At 39.5% G+C, this 18,707-nt stretch overlaps 2 protein-coding genes across 5 annotated transcripts; one reads left to right on the top strand and one right to left on the bottom strand.

The window, feature by feature from the left end:
* Window positions 1–359: 359 nt before the first annotated feature.
* On the top strand, window positions 360–6,840 carry LOC309512853 (uncharacterized protein; the record flags this gene model as incomplete). Its single annotated transcript, XM_082188575.1, has 6 exons — window positions 360–383; window positions 753–924; window positions 2,031–3,164; window positions 4,035–4,102; window positions 5,229–5,272; window positions 6,624–6,840. 6 exons carry the CDS (start codon window positions 360–362, stop codon window positions 6,694–6,696), a joined length of 1,515 nt encoding a protein of 504 aa, XP_082044701.1. The 3' UTR covers window positions 6,697–6,840.
* Window positions 6,841–8,768: 1,928 nt separating this feature from the next.
* Window positions 8,769–14,012, bottom strand: LOC309512083 (uncharacterized protein). 4 transcript variants are annotated; one of them, XR_014210886.1, is made up of 8 exons: window positions 13,949–14,012; window positions 13,744–13,835; window positions 13,522–13,636; window positions 12,450–12,722; window positions 12,154–12,330; window positions 9,133–12,060; window positions 8,940–8,995; window positions 8,769–8,858 (listed from the first exon to the last, which is right to left on the bottom strand). XR_014210886.1 is itself a non-coding variant. In XM_082187489.1 (6 exons), the coding sequence occupies exons 1-6, from the start codon at window positions 13,959–13,961 to the stop codon at window positions 11,864–11,866; spliced, it is 867 nt and encodes a 288-aa protein (XP_082043615.1). In that variant the 5' UTR covers window positions 13,962–14,012; the 3' UTR covers window positions 8,769–11,863. The 4 variants fall into 4 exon arrangements, 1 of the variants encoding a protein (XP_082043615.1); XR_014210884.1 differs by having other exon boundaries at window positions 8,769–9,076; window positions 9,156–12,060; XR_014210885.1 differs by having other exon boundaries at window positions 8,769–9,076; window positions 9,145–12,060.
* Window positions 14,013–18,707: the final 4,695 nt, after the last annotated feature.

Below are 18,707 nucleotides of genomic sequence, written 5' to 3' on the forward strand. Positions count from 1 at the left end.
CCATAAAGAGGGAGTCCAGTCAAAATGTATTGTCATATTTTGTTTTGTGTGTGTCAAAAGCAGGGGTTCTCAAACGGTTAGAGCCAAGGACCATTTGTGTGGGAGAACAATTTCCAAGGACCCCCTCATAATTAAAACAATTAAGCATATGCTTGCTACCGTTTGTATACTTTGATGCCATTTCTATTTTCTTGAAATTGTGTCCAGGTTCACTATTCCGTGTTTTCTAGCTGGTGTGTAACTGGGTCTTTAGTCAACTTTGGAATTTGAATCCCTTAATGATGTGGACTGACTCAAACATTCATCCATGTTCATCAGCTATCTTAATAGCAAATAAGCCAAGCTAAGCAGCAGGAAGAATGGTTCATCATGACCTGAGTGAAGTGATTTACAACAGATTAACTTGATTAGTCATAATCACAAAAAAAGTTAAATGTTAATGTTTTAATTTATTAGTGCATTTACAATCAAGATTGTATGTAGATTCTAGATCATTACATTGTCATTGATAGGCATTTCTTAATGATGAAGCACAACTTTCTCATTCAAAGCAAATCCACTTTGAGAACCACTGGGATAGATCACATATGTAATGTTTTTGTTTCTAAGGGGAAAAGCTGTTAAGTTTGATTATGGTAATTGTGTATATTAGAAACAGTAGCACTAATGTATTTAATGCCTTTTTTTCAATAGGGTGGAAAATAATGCAGTGGACTGGGAATAACTAATGTTTGCTGTCTGCATTTTTACAGGTGAAAAAACTAAGTGCATTGGGCTATGTCCCAATTCTATTTTTTGCCAAAAAGGATAAGGCCTCTGGAAAGTGGGCGGCCGATGTGGTGACCGATCTGCCACCCACTGAAGAAAACCTAAAAATTGTGGCCTCCATGAGAAAGGCCTACAATTTTATATTGATCAAAGAAGGTAGGATTTGTGTCATTTAAGTCATGACAGTTTTAAACTGGGTTTTTTCATGATGGGGAAATATTGAAAATTAACATACACATACAATATTGTAGGGCATCGGTTCCCAACAGGGGGGTCGCGGCCCACAAGGGGGCCTCAGCGAGCTCTGTGGGGGGTCGCGTCATATTTTGAAAAGTTTTGAGGAATGAGCATTAAATAAAATCCTTAACTTTTTTCTGTTAAAAATGTACAAAATTTATATAATGAGCGAGTTCATCATGAATCCATTTTCCAGTCCGTGTTTTTGTCTTATCCTGAATCACTATGGTACACCTAAAATAAGTGTTTACATTGGGACTATTTTACACTGGTTCGGATCGCTGTCGCTGCGGAGTAGCCCAGTACCTGCGTGACTCGTCATAGACACACAGAGAGAGAGAAGTAGTTCCGGCTACAATGTTCTTCCGAAAGACGCATTTTTCTGTTAATAAACGCAAGTTTACTATCGCTCGCTATAGCGCCAAAAGCGTCAAAAATAAAGCCTCACATTGATAAAGCCTCACAAATAACATGCAAGTATTGAGGCCCCAGACAGCAGTCATTTAGTAGTAGCCTATATTCTTTTCTTTTCTTTTTTACCTACACACCAGTGTGAATATTTTTGTTATTGCATTTCAAATAGGGTTATAGGGCCAATTTATTGGCTACTCCTAGGCTTACGTTTTTAAATTACAAAGGGCCTACTGATGTTTTTGTTATTGTATTTTCAATATTATAGGCTATTATTTGTGCATAAACATATCTGGTTATAGATATTTTGGGGATATTTAATTTAATTTTATCAATCAATAAATTCCTCTTGAAACAAACTTTGTCGTATTATTTTAATTTAATACTGTGAAGCTGCTTTGATACAATCTGTATTGTGAAAAGCGCTATACAAATAAACTTGACTTGACTTGACTTATAGTAAACATACCGTTGTTTGAAAACAACATATTTTGTCATCCTTGCTGCAAGCTTACAAGAGCGATAATATCATTAAATGTGAAGGGGGGCCCTAAAATATTTTCTTGGGGAAAAGGGGGTCTCAGACAAAAAAAGGTTGGGAACCACTGTTGTAGGGAACTCCACAACAACATTGCCAGAGCCTCAGGCCCAGCATCAGGCCCAGCCCGAGCCCCAGCATCAGGACCAGCCCCAGCATCAGGCCCAGCTCGAGCCCCAGCATCAGGCCCAGCCAGAGCCCCAGCATCAGGCCCAGCCAGAACCCCAGCATCAGGCCCAGCCAGAACCCCAACATCAGGCCCAGCCAGAACCCCAGCATCAGGCCCAGCCAGAGCCCCAGCATCAGGACCAGCCAGAACCCCAGCATCAGGCCCAGCCAGAACCCCAGCATCAGGCCCAGCCAGAACCCCAGCATCAGGCCCAGCCAGAGCCCCAGCATCAGGCCCAGCCAGAACCCCAGCATCAGGCCCAGCCAGAACCCCAGCATCAGGCCCAGCCAGAACCCCAGCATCAGGACCAGCCAGAGCCCCAGCATCAGGACCAGCCAGAACCCCAGCATCAGGCCCAGCCAGAACCCCAGCATCAGGCCCAGCCAGAGCCCCAGCATCAGGCCCAGCCAGAGCCCCAGCATCAGGCCCAGCCAGAGCCCCAGCATCAGGACCAGCCAGAGCCCCAGCATCAGGACCAGCTCGAGCCCCAGCATCAGGCCCAGCCAGAACCCCAGCATCAGGCCCAGCCAGAACCCCAGCATCAGGCCCAGCCAGAGCCCCAGCATCAGGACCAGCCAGAGCCCCAGCATCAGGACCAGCTCGAGCCCCAGCATCAGGCCCAGCCAGAACCCCAGCATCAGGCCCAACCAGAGCCCCAGCATCAGGACCAGCTCGAGCCCCAGCATCAGGCCCAGCCAGAACCCCAGCATCAGGCCCAGCCAGAACCCCAGCATCAGGCCCAGCCAGAGCCCCAGCATCAGGACCAGCCAGAACCCCAGCATCAGGCCCAGCCAGAACCCCAGCATCAGGCCCAGCCAGAACCCCAGCATCAGGCCCAGCCAGAGCCCCAGCATCAGGCCCAGCCAGAACCCCAGCATCAGGCCCAGCCAGAACCCCAACATCAGGCCCAGCCCCAGCATCAGGCCCAGCCCAAAACCCAGCATCAGGCCCAGGAAAAGGAGACATTTTATCTTTTAGATTTATACCCTGTCTCTCTCCCTGTGAAGGAACAACGCCCCCCACCAAAAAAAAGAAGAAAGTGTAAGTGAACTTTGGTCTTAGCACACTATGTATGAATTTCCCCTTTTTGTAATCATGATTCATGAAATACAGAAATCTTCAGGTGAATTTAAGTCCAATCGATTAGTTAATAGTGAGTAATTTTTAGTGGCCAGCCTGATACACAAAGGAATTTGTCCTTGCATACATACCTTTCAGTACTGAACACACACTCTAGGAGTAGAGTAATGAGCAATACACACATAAGTAGAGATGAATACAAATACACACACACACATATCACACACATCAGTGGGCAGCCAAGATAGCTTATTCCCCACGTACCACTGTTCACAAGTCTGCTTCAATCACCTTTCGACTAGGCAGTAGGATAATTAGGTTACATTTCGGCTATGAAGTCACTGAATTTGATGGCTAAAGGGCCGTTCATTCCAGGAACAATAACTATATACGTATAACCATAACGATAAAAGCCTCCAGACTGACCAAGGATATGCAAAGTCTCACCTTGTGTTAATAAATATGGCTAAAATTTGATGGGTTCTTATTGGCTGTTAGCTTTTTATCGTTCTCAAAATCGCTTTAAAAGTGATTTCCCAACAATATTGTTCTCCATGTCATTATCGTTATAGTTTATCATAGTTATAGTTATCATATTAACGAGAACTATATATTTCTTAAAGTTATCGTTCTTGGTGTGAATGGCCTTTAATATATGTATTCTTTAGTTATTTAGCTGTTTTTTCTGACGTTTTCAAAGTTCAAGGACAATGGTTACTGTTGTTCCCCAGGTTTTGTGAAACTTAGTTAAGAATTTGTTTGTTTCATTTTAAGTTTTTTTTGTCATTTATGGTTAATTATTATTATTATTATTATTTTTTGTCATTTAAGGTTGCCGGAAATGTAGTAGACAACAAGTTTTCCGATATGAATCCATAACAGGAAGAAGGATACATAAGGTAAGTTTAGAAATATATTTTTCACTAGGCTGTCTAATCATCTCTCCATTGTATGTGGCTTATCTGGCATTTCACATTTCACAAAATACTGACCATTGAAGCAAGTGGTAATTTGAGCCCATTTAAGGGTATTTTAGAGTAACTGCTGTGCTTTTTACATTATCTTCATATTTTAAACAGACTTAGACAAGTCTTGAGTTGGAAAAACATATTTTTAATGAGTCCGTTTTTATAGTAGACATCGTCATTGCAATTGACCGTTCACAAAGACCCGCCTCCCTTAGTTATTGTTGCTATGCCCGACAAGCTATGTTCCTACTCAGTGAAAAATACATTGTGGAGCAGAGAGGAGACTGACAACACGCTGACAGACAGGACAGACCAGCTTACTTTTCAGTTACTTTTGATATTAAACAAAGTCTCGCCTTTCAAATTTGGTCAAATGTATACAGTAAATAACGTTTTGTGGTTCTTTAATGTGTCTGTCAGATTGCTGTAGAGCATCAGTTAAAGCTTCTTGTGAACCGATCATCTCTTCCTTCTAGTTCAGTTATAGCATCAATTAAACATGAATGAACATAAGAAGGAATGTTGTTTTAACCGCAGAAAAGCATCAGTACACTCCGTTTCTCAAGTTCAAATCCTGGCATGTTAATCTACTATCTCTCCTGACGGTGCTGTCAGGCAAAATGGCGGATGGCGAAATATGATTGGTCAGATCGCCTGTCAATCAAGCGCTGTTTGGGTCAATTGGACATTAACAACAAGGCAAAGCTAATGTAACAAAACAGAGCCACACCGGACAATATTTTTATGACATAATTATTAGCTGTCTAAAGCTCCAATATTATTAATACTGAATTAAATCTTTTTTTTTATTTTTTATAATTAGCATATGAATTCAGAATACTTTCAAACATACAGTATATACATTCAACACAATGTGATGATCCTGAGAAATGATAGGCTATTGCGAATCCCATGAGGTATATAAATTCATATTCCTTATCCTTCTATTTTATGCAGGGTTGGAATTTAATGACGGCCCTACTGAAGGCAAAGTGGCCTTGTCACAAAAGTTATGACATTATAAACCTGATTATTATATGTATGTGTCTTTCTGTAGGGAAAAGAAGAAGTTAAGGTCAAATGGTTACCTTGCTCTGCATGGTAAGTACTGCTTTATATTGGTTAAAATTGCCTTTATACATCTCCTTTCTGTTTCCACTTTTAACCTTCTCATAGGTGGTGGATAAAGGTTGGAATGTATATTGTAGCACACAAAAGTTTGAATGTACAGGCGGTCTCAAAGTTTTGCAACCAACAAGCAGCGTTGAGAGAATTGTCATGTCCACTAGGTTTTAAAGGGTTAGTTCACCCAAAAATCAAAATGATCTCAGTTTTTACTCACCCGCGTGTTGTTCTTACCCCGTAAGACTTCCATTTATCATCGCATCACAAAATATTATATTTATGATGGAATCTGAGCGCTGGATAAGTTCCCCATTGACTTCCAAGGGGCTTAACTTTGCTCACTATTGGCCAACGCAGGTCACGCGTATGACGTAGAACCCAGAAGCTTGCGCAGATAGACTACGTAAACAGCTTAGTTGAATCGAGCAAGTTTAAGCCCCTTGGAAGTCAATGGAAGACTTATCCAGCGCTCAGATTCCATCATAAATATAATATTTTGTGATGCGATGATAAATGGAGGTCTTACAGGGTTAGAACAACACGCGGGTAAGTAAATACTGAGATCATTTAGATTTTTGTGTGAACTAACCCTTTAAGTCAATGCAGCCTTCTACCAGGAGATTTTAGAGGATGGTTTTATCTGCTGACAAGCTTTATGTACATGTTGATTACCTTTTCCACCAGGACTCTGCCCTTGCTACAGTGCCAAAACTGCTTGTTACTGGTTTGCTTAGCATGGTATTGCTGTGCTTAACTCATCTCACCTTAACACCATAGAGAGAACAATGATAGTTTATTCTTTATTCTTATATTTTGAGATGATGATTTTTGGTTTTCATGAGCTGTAAGCTTTAATCATATAAAAAATGGCTTGAAATATTTCACAATGCTGTAATTTTGGAGACCCACCTGTATTTTAATTAGACTATTGGTTACACTGTTGGTATAGGATGGATTAAATGCAGTGTCAAATATTGTCTACAGGATTTAGCCACTTGCTCTTTTTAGTACCATACCTGATGCCATGAATAATTGCCCCTGTGTGATTCTATGTAGGAAGTAGACATTCACCAATTTATTGGCAGAACATCAGTATCGACCAAGATCATCCATGTTGACTGTTATCGGCTATTGGCTTGTTTACTTTCAATGACTTTATCGATGAGAGTGGCTGATGTTTATGTTACATTGCATCAAGCACTATATATATGTATATGTTTGTATAAAAACAATGAAATACAAGAGCGTACAATATTTATGCTGTGAAACTATTATGTTAAAATGGCTCCTCTGTTTTTCACTGATTTTGTGTTACTGATACTTACAGTGGAAAAATCTGGGAGGAGACATGGGAGCCGGCCTTCAAGTTTTCACCATGTCCCAAGACTGCCGATGTGTGACTTCACTCAGACAGTAATTGTCGAGTTCGCCTTTACGGGCCATCCTGGTTTTGGATGTTACGATTTATGTATACAAAGTTAATAAATTAAGTGTTTTCTTTATCAAATGATTTTTGTTCAAATAAAAAGCAAAGTATACCTATATTTATGTTTATGTCTTTCCATTCATTTTGTGGGTTAGCCAATCACCTGAAATCTTCTTCAACGTGTCAAATGATATATTGCAATATGATGCACTCAAGGAAGGTGGGACATGTTTTCACTCATATTAATTGACACCCATTAAGAGACAGTTGATTCCACCAGCTAAACCATACATTTTTGAATAAAGGGTAGCTGAGGTAGGCAGGGGTGGAAAAACGAACAGGCTTACGAGGACAGAGGTCAAGAGGGTCCAGAAGCTTCTAAAAATGTGAAAGCATGGATTCTAATTCAGGAGGGTTTCTGAAGGCTTTTTTAAAAGGCAAGTCACATGAAACATGCTGCTGCACTGTTGTCTACCATTGACTTTAATGCACTGAATGTGTGTGTGTGTAAGTCTTCACTGTCCCCCGGGTGAGAAAAAGCAGAAGACAATTATATGTGTTTTGTCTGTGTGTAAATATATATATATATATATATATATATATATATATATATATATATATATATATATATATATATATATATATATATATATATATACTTTTACTTTTAATGTTATTATTTCAGTCTATCTATAGGGACCAGGGAAGTTGGGTTTCTTTGTTGTTTATTTATGTTTAAAACTATAACGCTATCTTTTCAACATTTATTTAAATGTTATCATGGTATTAATTTATTTATTTTAATATTGTTTCGGTTTTATTATCGGTGAAATATTACAGTATGCTGTAATATAGAACATTATGATGTGATACGAGCTAGACGCATTCAAAGGCCATATCCCACAATGCAATGCGGGAATTCATTCACAAAATCGGACAGCGATCAGCTGATATAATCATTGTTTTTGTCACCAACAACAACGTTGCTCAGCTTTGCTGCTCCAGTAAGTTATGCACCGTTTTTTTTTTTTTTTTTTTTTTTTTTTTTTTATCAGCTGAAGACTCCGGAAGTGACGTTGTATGTACCGTTCGGCGGATAAGAAGATAAAAAATACACAATGTTCGTAATATTATGTTTTTGTCTAACGTTGTATTTGTGGATTCAAACAATAGAGATAATAATAAAATACAGTTTCATGTATTTGTATGTATTGTACACACGTGCTCGGTTGGCCGGCGGCGGCAGACAGCAGAAACACAGGAGTCGAACATGTCCACCCACCCAGCCCGGAAAACTACAAGTGCACACACTTTGTAACAGCTTCTGTGACGCGTCTCTATTGGGAGTTGTAGTTTTTAAGTATATTGGTATATTTCTCATACTTATAAGTTATAAGTGTAACATTTTGGATACACTCTGCCTGAGGTTTATTGGGATGGGAAACACACTGGTTTCCTCAGATTTAAAAAATTGAATCGTTAAATAGGTGAAAATAGCTTCTTCTTTTTTTTTTTTTTTTTTACCATATTTGACAGTTCTTACAGTGGGTAAACTTTGGTGACCATACCTACATGACAGCATAGGTCCAGAGCTTTTTATAACTGCTGGTCTTATGTTTTTATCACCTTCTGTTGCTAAATGACAAGCCTTTAAAGATGGACTGGGTTCAAGGTTTAGTATTTAAAGCAGGAGTAATGTATCCTCTCCTGGTTGAGACCTTTCCAACAATGTGTTAGTCCTCTGACAACTTTTTAATTATTACATATCATGGTTTGCAGGGGAGCGTGCCTGTTCCCACAGCCCTGTGTTGCCAGAGCCTATATTCCCACAGCCTTATGTTCCCACAGTTATGTTCCTATGTTCTATCATTTCCAAGGTTTTTTTTCTTTAACCTTAATCCTAATTCTAACCATAACCCTAACCTGACCCTAACAGCCCTATGTTCCATCATTTCCAAGGTTTTTTTTCTTTAACCTTAATCCTAACCTAACCTTAACAGCCCTATGTTCCATCATTTCCAAGGTTTTTTTCTTTAACCCTAACCCTAATTCTAACCATAACCCTAACCTGACCCTAACAGCCCTATGTTCCATCATTTCCAGGGTTTTTTCTTTAACCCTAACCATAACCCTAGCCTGACCCTAACAGCCTTATGTTCCATCATTTCCAAGGTTTTTTTCTTTAACCCTAACCCTAATTCTAACCATAACCCTAACCTGACCCTAACAGCCCTATGTTCCATCATTTCCAGGGTTTTTTCTTTAACCCTAACCTGACCCTAACAGCCTTATGTTCCATCATTTCCAAGTTTTTTTTCTTTAACCCTAACCCTAATTCTAACCATAATACTAACCTGACCCTAACAGCCCTATGTCCCATAATTTCCAGGGTTTTTTCTTTAACCCTAACCATAACCCTAACCTGACCCTAACAGCCTTATGTTCCATCATTTCCAAGGTTTTTTTCTTTAACCCTGACCCTAATTCTAACCATAACCCTAACAGCACTATGTTCCATCATTGACAAGGTTTTTTGATTTACTGTGAGTGTTTGCTCTAAATGATAACACCTAATTTCAACACAGGCCTTCCAGTCAAAGGTATTGTCCATATACACACCAAAGTGCCAATAGGAGCAGAGCTGATGGATTGGTTAATCGTTTATGACCTCTGATATCTGACCCATGTCATGACTCCTTCATCAGCTTGTTTTTGGTTGAATGAGATATGAGTTGTGTCTGTGTGCAGTAGGCTGAGGAAGAAGTGTGCTAAAAATGCCAAAACACATGTTGTATAATTATGTACACCAACCCCTAAATTGATACTATTTCAAAAAAGTAATTAATTTAAAACAACTAATAATGCAGTGTGATTTTAAATCAAACTAAGTCCCACATGTGTGGAAACATAAATGTGTGAAAAAAAGTTTTCTTTTTTTCTTTAGTTTCTGCTATAAACATTCATCAACTACAAAATTTGAAAATGGGCTTTTTGGAATGCATGAAAAAAACAAAACAATAATATATATATATATATATATGAAATGTAAGAGGGGCTGTGGAACATAAGAGGAAGCTCTCTTGTAAATGGGTTCAACGTAGTAATGCAGGCATAAACGGACATATGGGACTTGACTTCTTTTATTATCCGAGGTCATCTCGTGTAACACATGACAGTCATGCTCTCTTCATCTGCACACACACTTTTTCTGCGCACGTCCCTTTTTTTTACACACTAACTGCGCATGTCAGCGCGCCAATTCTCCATAGAGTCTATACGTAATCATAACGTAAACATTGCAACACACATGAACAGCAAATCACATTACCCAATTTACATACAAAATAAATCTCAAAATAGTTGTTTTGTTTGTTTTCACAACAGTACAAGTAAAAACAAATGCAAATTAGTCAAACAAGCCATTAGGCTGTATTTCTAAACACTCAATTGTAGGTTTTGTATAGTATTTATAACCCAAATCAAAGTGCTTTGGTCAGGAAATGTAGTTATTAAAGCAAATATTTAAGTAATTCAACAACATTTTCCTAATAAACATCCAAAATCAGAAAAAAAAGATTTTTGTGTCTATAATAACCACTATAGGGTCCATAATTAAGTCACATTTTCAAATTTTGCTTCAGTTTTTGCATTTGTTGAACCTCTATGTAGTTTCACTGCACATGAGAAGTAGCTGAACAAGTCCTGTCAAGGATGCTTTAAGAGACCATCTGTAGCAAGAGCTGATGCAATAGTCCAAATTCAGAAAAAAAATGGGTTTGTGTGTCCATGTAAAACTGTCTGAAAACTCAGATTAGCCACAGCAGATGACATCAGTGGAATTATGTTTATTATTATTATTACAATACACATATTTACATGTGAACAAATGGAAATTTAACATGAATAAGGACATGTTCCACCTTCCTGCAAAATCCCGCGCCGCCTCTACCGATGATGTCATCGTAAACGCGACACATTACAAACGCACAACCATAGACAGTAAAAGAAATGGACACAGCGACCCCATTGGATTCAACGGAGACAAAGTGAAGCCAATTAGAAACTCTTACTTCCTGGGGGTCCAGCGTACTGCGCAGACTCAAACTGAGCTCGACGACGTAGATGTGACGTGAGCAAACCGTCTGTCTTCTAGTAGCTGTGCCAAGATCAATCTGAATCATTACCTTCCGAAACTCGCAGAGACGGAGAGCGTGAGTAGGAGCTGTCCATGATCTTGGAGCAGGAGAAACTTTTTGTAGGTGTTCTGATTAATTACTTTGTCATTTTGCCTCGACGTCCTCCCGATTGCCCGCGAGCTTCTCCTCCTGTCCATACGGTAATCTATCTACTGTGCGACAGAGAGTCGTGTGGTTATGACGCAATCGTTAGCCTACTTTTACAAAAACTGCTTCTACAGGGCCATAACGTAAGCTACAAGGTAATGGAGCCTTTTATACATTTTCGTGTTTCTTTAGAAATAAATAATGGACAAATGGAGTCTTTAAACGCCTCAGATGTGAAGTTATTCGCTGTCAAAGTGACGCCAAAATGAATGGGAGTCAATGGGATGCTAACTGCAGGTGGGGTTCCGCTAGCCAATGGCGGCGCCCGGGGGTACCTTCAAAATAATACAAATCCCTGCCCCCCTGCGCACAACACAGGATCATTGAAGCCTATCGAGGGGATTATATTCTTGATTTCGGCATGTGGATGTTTAATACTGCAAGACGGAACAACGTGTTTCAAATGAGGCGGATGGCAGCAAAACAAAATACTGCTAAATAAAGTAAGTAGTTTAAAATAGCAGTGGCTGTTACTGGCTATTTTAATGGTGTCTCGTGTCGCAAATACAGTGACTCTGGTAGTGACGATTCTTTCTGACCAACCAGTGATCTGCAGTGTGTTCACGTCACGTTTAGTACCAGTTTGGCACACTTGGAACCTCAACAGACCAGGTACCATTTAAAGCGAGCCGTACTGTCCCGTTCCATGCAGTGAAAATGTGCCACAAGCGTCCTGTACTGAACCGATCCGTACCGTTATCTGCAGTGGAAACGCGTCAAAGCGCGCCGTAGAAAACTGAACTGTCCCGTACTATGCAGTGGAAAAGCGCCATAAGAAAATCAAGACAAAGGAGCTCCTCAAAATCCGTCATCTGACAGTTCAGAATCACTGTCGTATCCATCCCAATCATTCTGGAAGTCCACACTTGTTCCAGTCAAAACTTGAGCATAACAGTCTCTTGCATGCTTCATCATTCTGGTGACTTCTTGCTTTTTTCTCAAAGTTAAGCTGAGGAAACCCTTAACCCCTTCTTCATTTAGAGCCCACAGCTCACCTTATGGGAGTAAAACAAAAAATTATCAAAAAAATAAAAATACAATGTACAGTATAGTATTACACGTTTACAACACATTACTTAAATACGTACTTTTCAGTGCCTCACTGGAAAGCTGGCATGACATCTCCTTGAGTGTGTCTGCACGAGTGGAAAGAGATTTCCAATGCTTTGCCATCTCAGAAAGGACAATCTTCTTCTCCTCCTCAAGTCTCCTTATTGCCATCACAACATCAAATGCCTTCCTCTTGGTTTTCAAATCTACAGTGTCTGGGATACAGTTGTGGAACATAAGTCAATTGTGTTTCTGAGACAATTTGGGAAAAGGAATACATTTTTTTTGCTACTATGCATATCGTACAAAATTGTCAACAGATTTCTGTACATACCACCATGTGAAAGTTGCCATGGCCAAACTGTCTCGTCAGAGAGAATGTTGTCAAAGACGATTCTTTCTGTATCTGGAACCATACTGTTGTATTTTTCAACAACAGAGCTAAGAATGGCCTTCTCCTCTCTAATTTTGCGCCGAATCCGGGCCCGACCTTTGCTGCCATCTATGTTTTTGTAAAGGCGCTGGGACCTTCTTTTAATGCTGGCCACTAGCACCTCCATTCGACTGGTCACCGCATCAAGATCGGCATTCTGTTGGGATGTTGTTGCTGAGAAGAAAAGAAGTGTAAACATTTCACTTACATTATTATGGCAGTAACTAAAATGAGCTAAGTCTCAATGTAACACTGAATGTCATAACGATTATCCTTCTTTGTAAAAAAAAAATCTCCTTGAGGAAGGACAGGTGAGTCTCAATAATAATTTCATATGTCTTTGCGTGTATGAGAAGTATGGGTAACACTTTATTTTGATAGTCCACTTTAGATATTCTACTAACTATAAGTAACTTTGCAACTACAAGTCAACTAACTGTCATTAGAGTATTAGTTGAGTGTCTGCTTAATATCTGCTAACACTTTGTTTCGTTGGTCCCCTAACAGACATTCCACTGACTATAAATTACTTGGCAACTACAAGTCAACTTATTCTCCTAACCCGAACCCTAACACCTAACCATAACCTACAGACTACCGACTGTCTACTACAGTCTACTAATACTCTAATGAGAGTTAGTTGACATGTAGTTGAAAAGTTACTTATAGTTAGTAGAATGTCTAAAGTGGACTATCGAAATGAAGTGTAACCGAAGTATGTAACAGAGTACACCAAAGAAAATGACAACGTAGCCAAGATGGGATCCGCTAACAGCAAGAAATATCCGATGTTCCAACTTATGGACTGTGCACTATTCAGGTATTTTCAGGGCACTGTGTTTTGACATGATTTCCAGTGTGTACATACTAAAATTAGTGTATGTATGATTTAATTTTAAAACAGTAATTACTTGCAGAAGAATTTCTCCCATTATTATGCAGAACTGAGACATTTAAGCATGTAAACTCTCACCTTCTGCCCACTCCTTAATATCAGTGACCCAGCCCTCAACTTCAACCTGTGTCACTGCCAGTTGCGTTCTCATGCTTTCCAGGTCTAGACATTGGCTTTCCAGGCGTTTTGTGGCCTTCAAATAAACAAAAAAAAAAGGAAACGAAAGAAGAAAAATGTTATACCTACAAAAATATACAATAAAAGGTATTTACAATAAAAGAAAATAATATTCATCTCTACCTTCTGATATCGGCAGGCAAGTGAGGAAGCCAAGTTTTTAAACTTTTGCTGATTCCAGCGCATTGCCATCAGTGTGAGCATGTCTGTACGTCCTGGAAAAAATAAAAAAAAATAAACTAATCTGTGTTGTACCACATGTTCCTCACTGGCTACAATTTTCTTGTAGCACTTTCAATCTAAGTAGTGCAGTGTGTGGTTACCTTACCTGCTTTGGACATGTGTTTTGTGGTCACAGCAATCCTAGAGAGGAAGGCGTTACACTGCTCAACCTCCCCTTGCTGGTAAGCTCCACTCCATTTAACCTATTAAAGAAAATACTTAAAAGCTGCCAGCATATCTTTGCAGGTGTTCAGGGACAGTCAATGACATAGTAATGTTTTCTTACCTCACATTTAAAATCATGGGCTTTGGCATGAAACACTGAGAGGAACGGTTTCATGCCAAGAAGGTGCTGGAGCTCCAAGCAGCTTTTTGCCACTTTGTTGAGGTAGGGCCAATATTTGCAGGTCACATCCATGGCAAAAAAGCTTATTGGCTTATTTGCCAGCTTGTTCTGCAGGTAGAGGGGATAAGCAAAGATTTCCCCCCTAAACATGTTGAGAGCACCGAGAAAAACTCCATGACGACAGACCGCAAGCTCAAGTCCCTCCTCATCAATTTTACTTGAGGATCTTGAGGATGTTTCCCTGGCAGCTGACCACTCCCCTCCACAGACACCTCTTCCAGAGACCTACAACATGGAAAAAGGTTGATATAGTCAGGACTCACCCAAGCAATGTCCATTGTAAAATGTTATTGGTGGTGTTTTTAGAAATATTATACAACAAGTTTACATGGTTGGTGGTCGAATGGATGTAATCCACAAATCTCTCTACTTCTTCATCTTTTGCAATGAAGATGTCTTTAAACAAGGCTTGTTCTTCAGATCTAAATGAAAGAAAGGTACACATTGAACTTCAATATGACACAGCAAACACAACACTGCAAATTACACACATTTCGTAAGTACCTTGCTGCATTCTTAAAGCGGTTGTGCTTGCGATTTCCATCCACAGAAACAGCAAGCATGTCTGGGGTGCATGCAGGACAGACAAAATAATCCTCTCTGCAGATCTTCTCCACCTCAAATCTAACAGCCTCCCACTCCAAAAAGCTTTTTCTGAAGCTGTCTGCTGTGATCTTCCCAGTCTGTTTCAGAAGAGTAAAACATGTCAACATAATTCACAGTATTTTATCAAAACATGATGCTCAACATTGATACATTTAATTTTTTTTTTACTATTTTCATTGCTTCTCCTGGTGGATATTAAAAAAGTGAACTTGCATTGAAGAAAAAAGTGAGGGAAATAAAATGATGTCCAGTGCACGCTGTTGTACAAATGCATAAACTATATAGACTAAAAGCATTGGGACACCTGGGGCCTTATTACAGAAACGTCCTAACTCTGTTAAATCATAACATCCATCCATCTATCAACTAAAGTTAATAAGGTCAAAGGTGATGTCAAATCCTCCAGCATCGAGCCTCCACAGGCAGCCGCTCAGCCCAGTGCATCATGGGAAATCTTTTGGCTCTTTCTTTGTATGTCATGGACAGAAAACATCATGACCAAAGTTTGGTTTTCGATTTTTTACTGAATGGTACTTTTTACAAAGACTTTGGATCTTAGATAATGTTCTATCAATGTATCGAGTATAGCTAAATTACTGATTTGATATTATCAACATGCTCCAATTACAATAATCAATGTGTTCATAATTGTCATTCTGCAATACACGTCAATACTAGTACTAGTTGTTAGTAATTCCCACCACTAATACTCACACGGCCAAAGCGGACAGTTCGTTGATCAAGCATTCTTAAAAACGCTTGGCAGGACAGTCCTGGTGCTGCCATCTTCAACTCTTCATATGAACAAAACACATCTGTAGCGTACACTGTGGAAAAGTGAAGGGTAGCCGGCCAGTAGTCATTGCGGACCAAGTCATCCACTCCAGCGCTCCAAGTGGCTTTGCATGCCTCGCATTTCATCTCAGGCATACTGAGATCATATCTTCCTGGAAAAATGAAGAACACATTGTATTATGCATAAATCTGACAAATGCACTGGGAACTAAAGGGTCCCCCCCGCATGTCCCGACACAAAAGACTGCAGTGCGTGACAGGTTTTGAAAGCTCTATGCAGGACTGGCTGGGATGAGACAGGTGTATTTGCTGGTGCGGGAGGAACAGATAATTCACTGCACTTCCGCAAATGAAATGTGCGTAAAACAACATATACAAATGAGAAAGTAGTGTATGCAATTATAGTTCAGCTGGTTGTTCTGTTAGGCAGCAATTAAAAAAGGGGTTTAAGCAGCCTACTGACAGTGTTGTTTACGTGGTTTCAATTCTTTCCAGCTGTTCTATTGTTGAAGCTTGAAATTGAAAGCATGACAGAAGAAGAGGTCACCACTGGGCTACTTCAGATGTTTGTGAATATCTAAATAAACTTTGCCCAGAATGTGATATGGACGCTACAGCCACTTGATCTGAATGTTCCCTCAAGTTCATTTTATTCTTACCATTCATTGTAACCACAGCAACAACTTTTCCTGTGTTGACACTCAACGATCCCGTAGCACAACTACATATTTTCTCGGGCATCTCCAATGGCAAAATACATACTGAAAGACACATCATATGCAGGGATTAAAGACATGTATCATCCTATGTACTAACTGGGAAGTATTCTATTATCATAAAAAAAAAATCAATGATTTGAAAAGCAAAAAGATAGAAGGTCATTACTTGTGTTTCAGAGAAAGTACTCAAAAGATTCCTATGAAGCCTATTATACTGTGAAGTTATTTAAATAAACTGAGAATGAGACTAGGGCTGAGCATTATAACTGTGCTTTTTCTGACAGATAAAGCGATTATTACCATTTCCAATATGATTTTTGAATGTGAATGATTCAGTTCAATATTCCAAATGTCTCTTTAATCTCCGACTGAAGTTCACCAATCAGAATTGTTGTACCCTTCACGCACTACACACACCCACCAACCAGAAGTGGCACAGTCAAAGAGGATGAAGTGAATATAAAAGTCAAATGTCACAAATGTACCTATGCATGATTATTTGCAGATTATTATCATTAGGCAGTTGCGTTGGATCATATTGCAATTACAATTGCAAAAATTGTGCAGCGCTAAATGGTACACACAAAAAAAAGAAATACAGCTTACCACACTGGGAAAGAGCCCTCTCCACGACACAGGTTGTTGGAGGCAATGGCTGAAAGAATCCAGCTATTGTTGCATCCCTGTTGTGGAACACGTGGTTTCGGTGTATACTGACATCACAATCAGCACAGAAGAAGGGTTGTGGTCGGCAGTCACGACAACGGACAGCAGCTGGACTGCCACATTGTTGGCAGATCTGAGTTGTTGCATTTTGTTGTGCCACCATGGTATTCACCAGACAGGGTCTCTCCTTCTCCCACATGTCTGAGAGGAGACTTTTTCGAGTAGACCAGTCTGAGGAAGCTCGTGGTGGTGCTGGTGCCGTTTCCTGATCATCCAAGTCATCACCCTGTGAGTGGTTTAGCTCTTCAAGGAAAGTCTCTGTTAAAATAGTACATCATATTTAAAACCCATTTTCTACACCATCAAAGTGTGCAACATGTATGCTGTCAATTATTCTGTTGCAAAAATATGTAATTTACATTTTAATTATTAGAATCTATAAACAATAAACTAATAGAGACAAAATAAAGGACATACCAACAGTGTTATGTGGACAGTAGTTAGTTATCTCAACGCTGCTGTCCAACATTCTAGTATGAGCACCTGTCTTACGACTGTAGCGGTGACTAGCTGTAGCAGAAAATAAATCCCAAATCAACCTTACACCATTACAATTCCATAGATTCTGACAAGCTCATTTTATTTCACAGAATGATACAAATTTTTATTGGCCCAATGTCGTTGTCTATACCACTTTGGATGAGTATGTAATAAAATATCATACAAGACACATGACACATTCATGTATTCAATCCCAGTGGTAAAACAATCTATATCTCCGTTTTAGATATATGTGGAAAACCACAGGAGTTCTCATTTAAGTAATATGACTGAAAAAAGAAAACTGACCCGTTTTATTTCGAGATGATCTTGGTTTGTCATAGACAACATTTCCATCACTGTCTCTCTTCAGCCACCTGACAGATTGATGGCTAGTAGATGGTGGAGCCTTCTGGACAGGTTGATGGCTGGTGGATGGTGTTGCCTCCTGCTCTCCCTGCATCTTATTGATGAAACCTTCCAAGTTCTGGAGTTCATAATTTAATTTAGAATGACCAACAAGCTCATCAAGCTCCTTAAGGACCTGATCGACATCGGAATCATTTGGTTCACTCATGGTGAACAAGGACAAACAAGACAACACACTGACAACACAACAATAAAAGGAAGGGGAGGGGTGTCTAGGGGAAGAGCAAAAGAGAAAGAACAACAGAGAAACAGAGAGACGGACAACAATTAACTAGACAAACGTGGCTCTTAAAAGTGCCTTTGTTTTTGCTTTGTAATGAAGCTGGAGTTAAAGTAAATGATGAAGGGACTAGGGGACCTGTTGAGAAGGGGAAGAATATAAATTCAAATTTGAAGATCAGGCTACATACTACTACATAAATACTGAATAACTAAAAGGTTTAATAATTTGAGAAAATGTTGATCTCTAGTTTGCCCATGCTTTGGGATGTGATGGGGTGTGGGTGCTTATAGTAAATATTAGGCCAGAATAGACTAATCTTGACACTGAAGGCTGGCTGATATTGATACCAACCATTCAAAATGCCATTTTGGCTGATAACCAATACCGTTTTATGATCTGTTTATGTTATTAATTATACTTTTGTACAAGGAAACACATTTTTTTAACTGGATCACTTCCTTTTCCCTGTGATTATTTTAAT

This window comes from Leuciscus leuciscus (assembly GCF_965113295.1).
Source record: "Leuciscus leuciscus genome assembly, chromosome: 13".
NCBI lineage: Eukaryota > Metazoa > Chordata > Actinopteri > Cypriniformes > Leuciscidae > Leuciscus > Leuciscus leuciscus.

Coding starts and splice junctions, on each gene's coding strand:
- LOC309512083 (XM_082187489.1), bottom strand. Junction 12,723..13,521: donor TATTAAGGAGTGGGCAGAAG/GTGAGAGTTTAC, acceptor TTTTCTTCTCAG/CAACAACATCCCAACAGAAT. Junction 12,331..12,449: donor ATGGCAACTTTCACATGGTG/GTATGTACAGAA, acceptor ACTGTATCCCAG/ACACTGTAGATTTGAAAACC.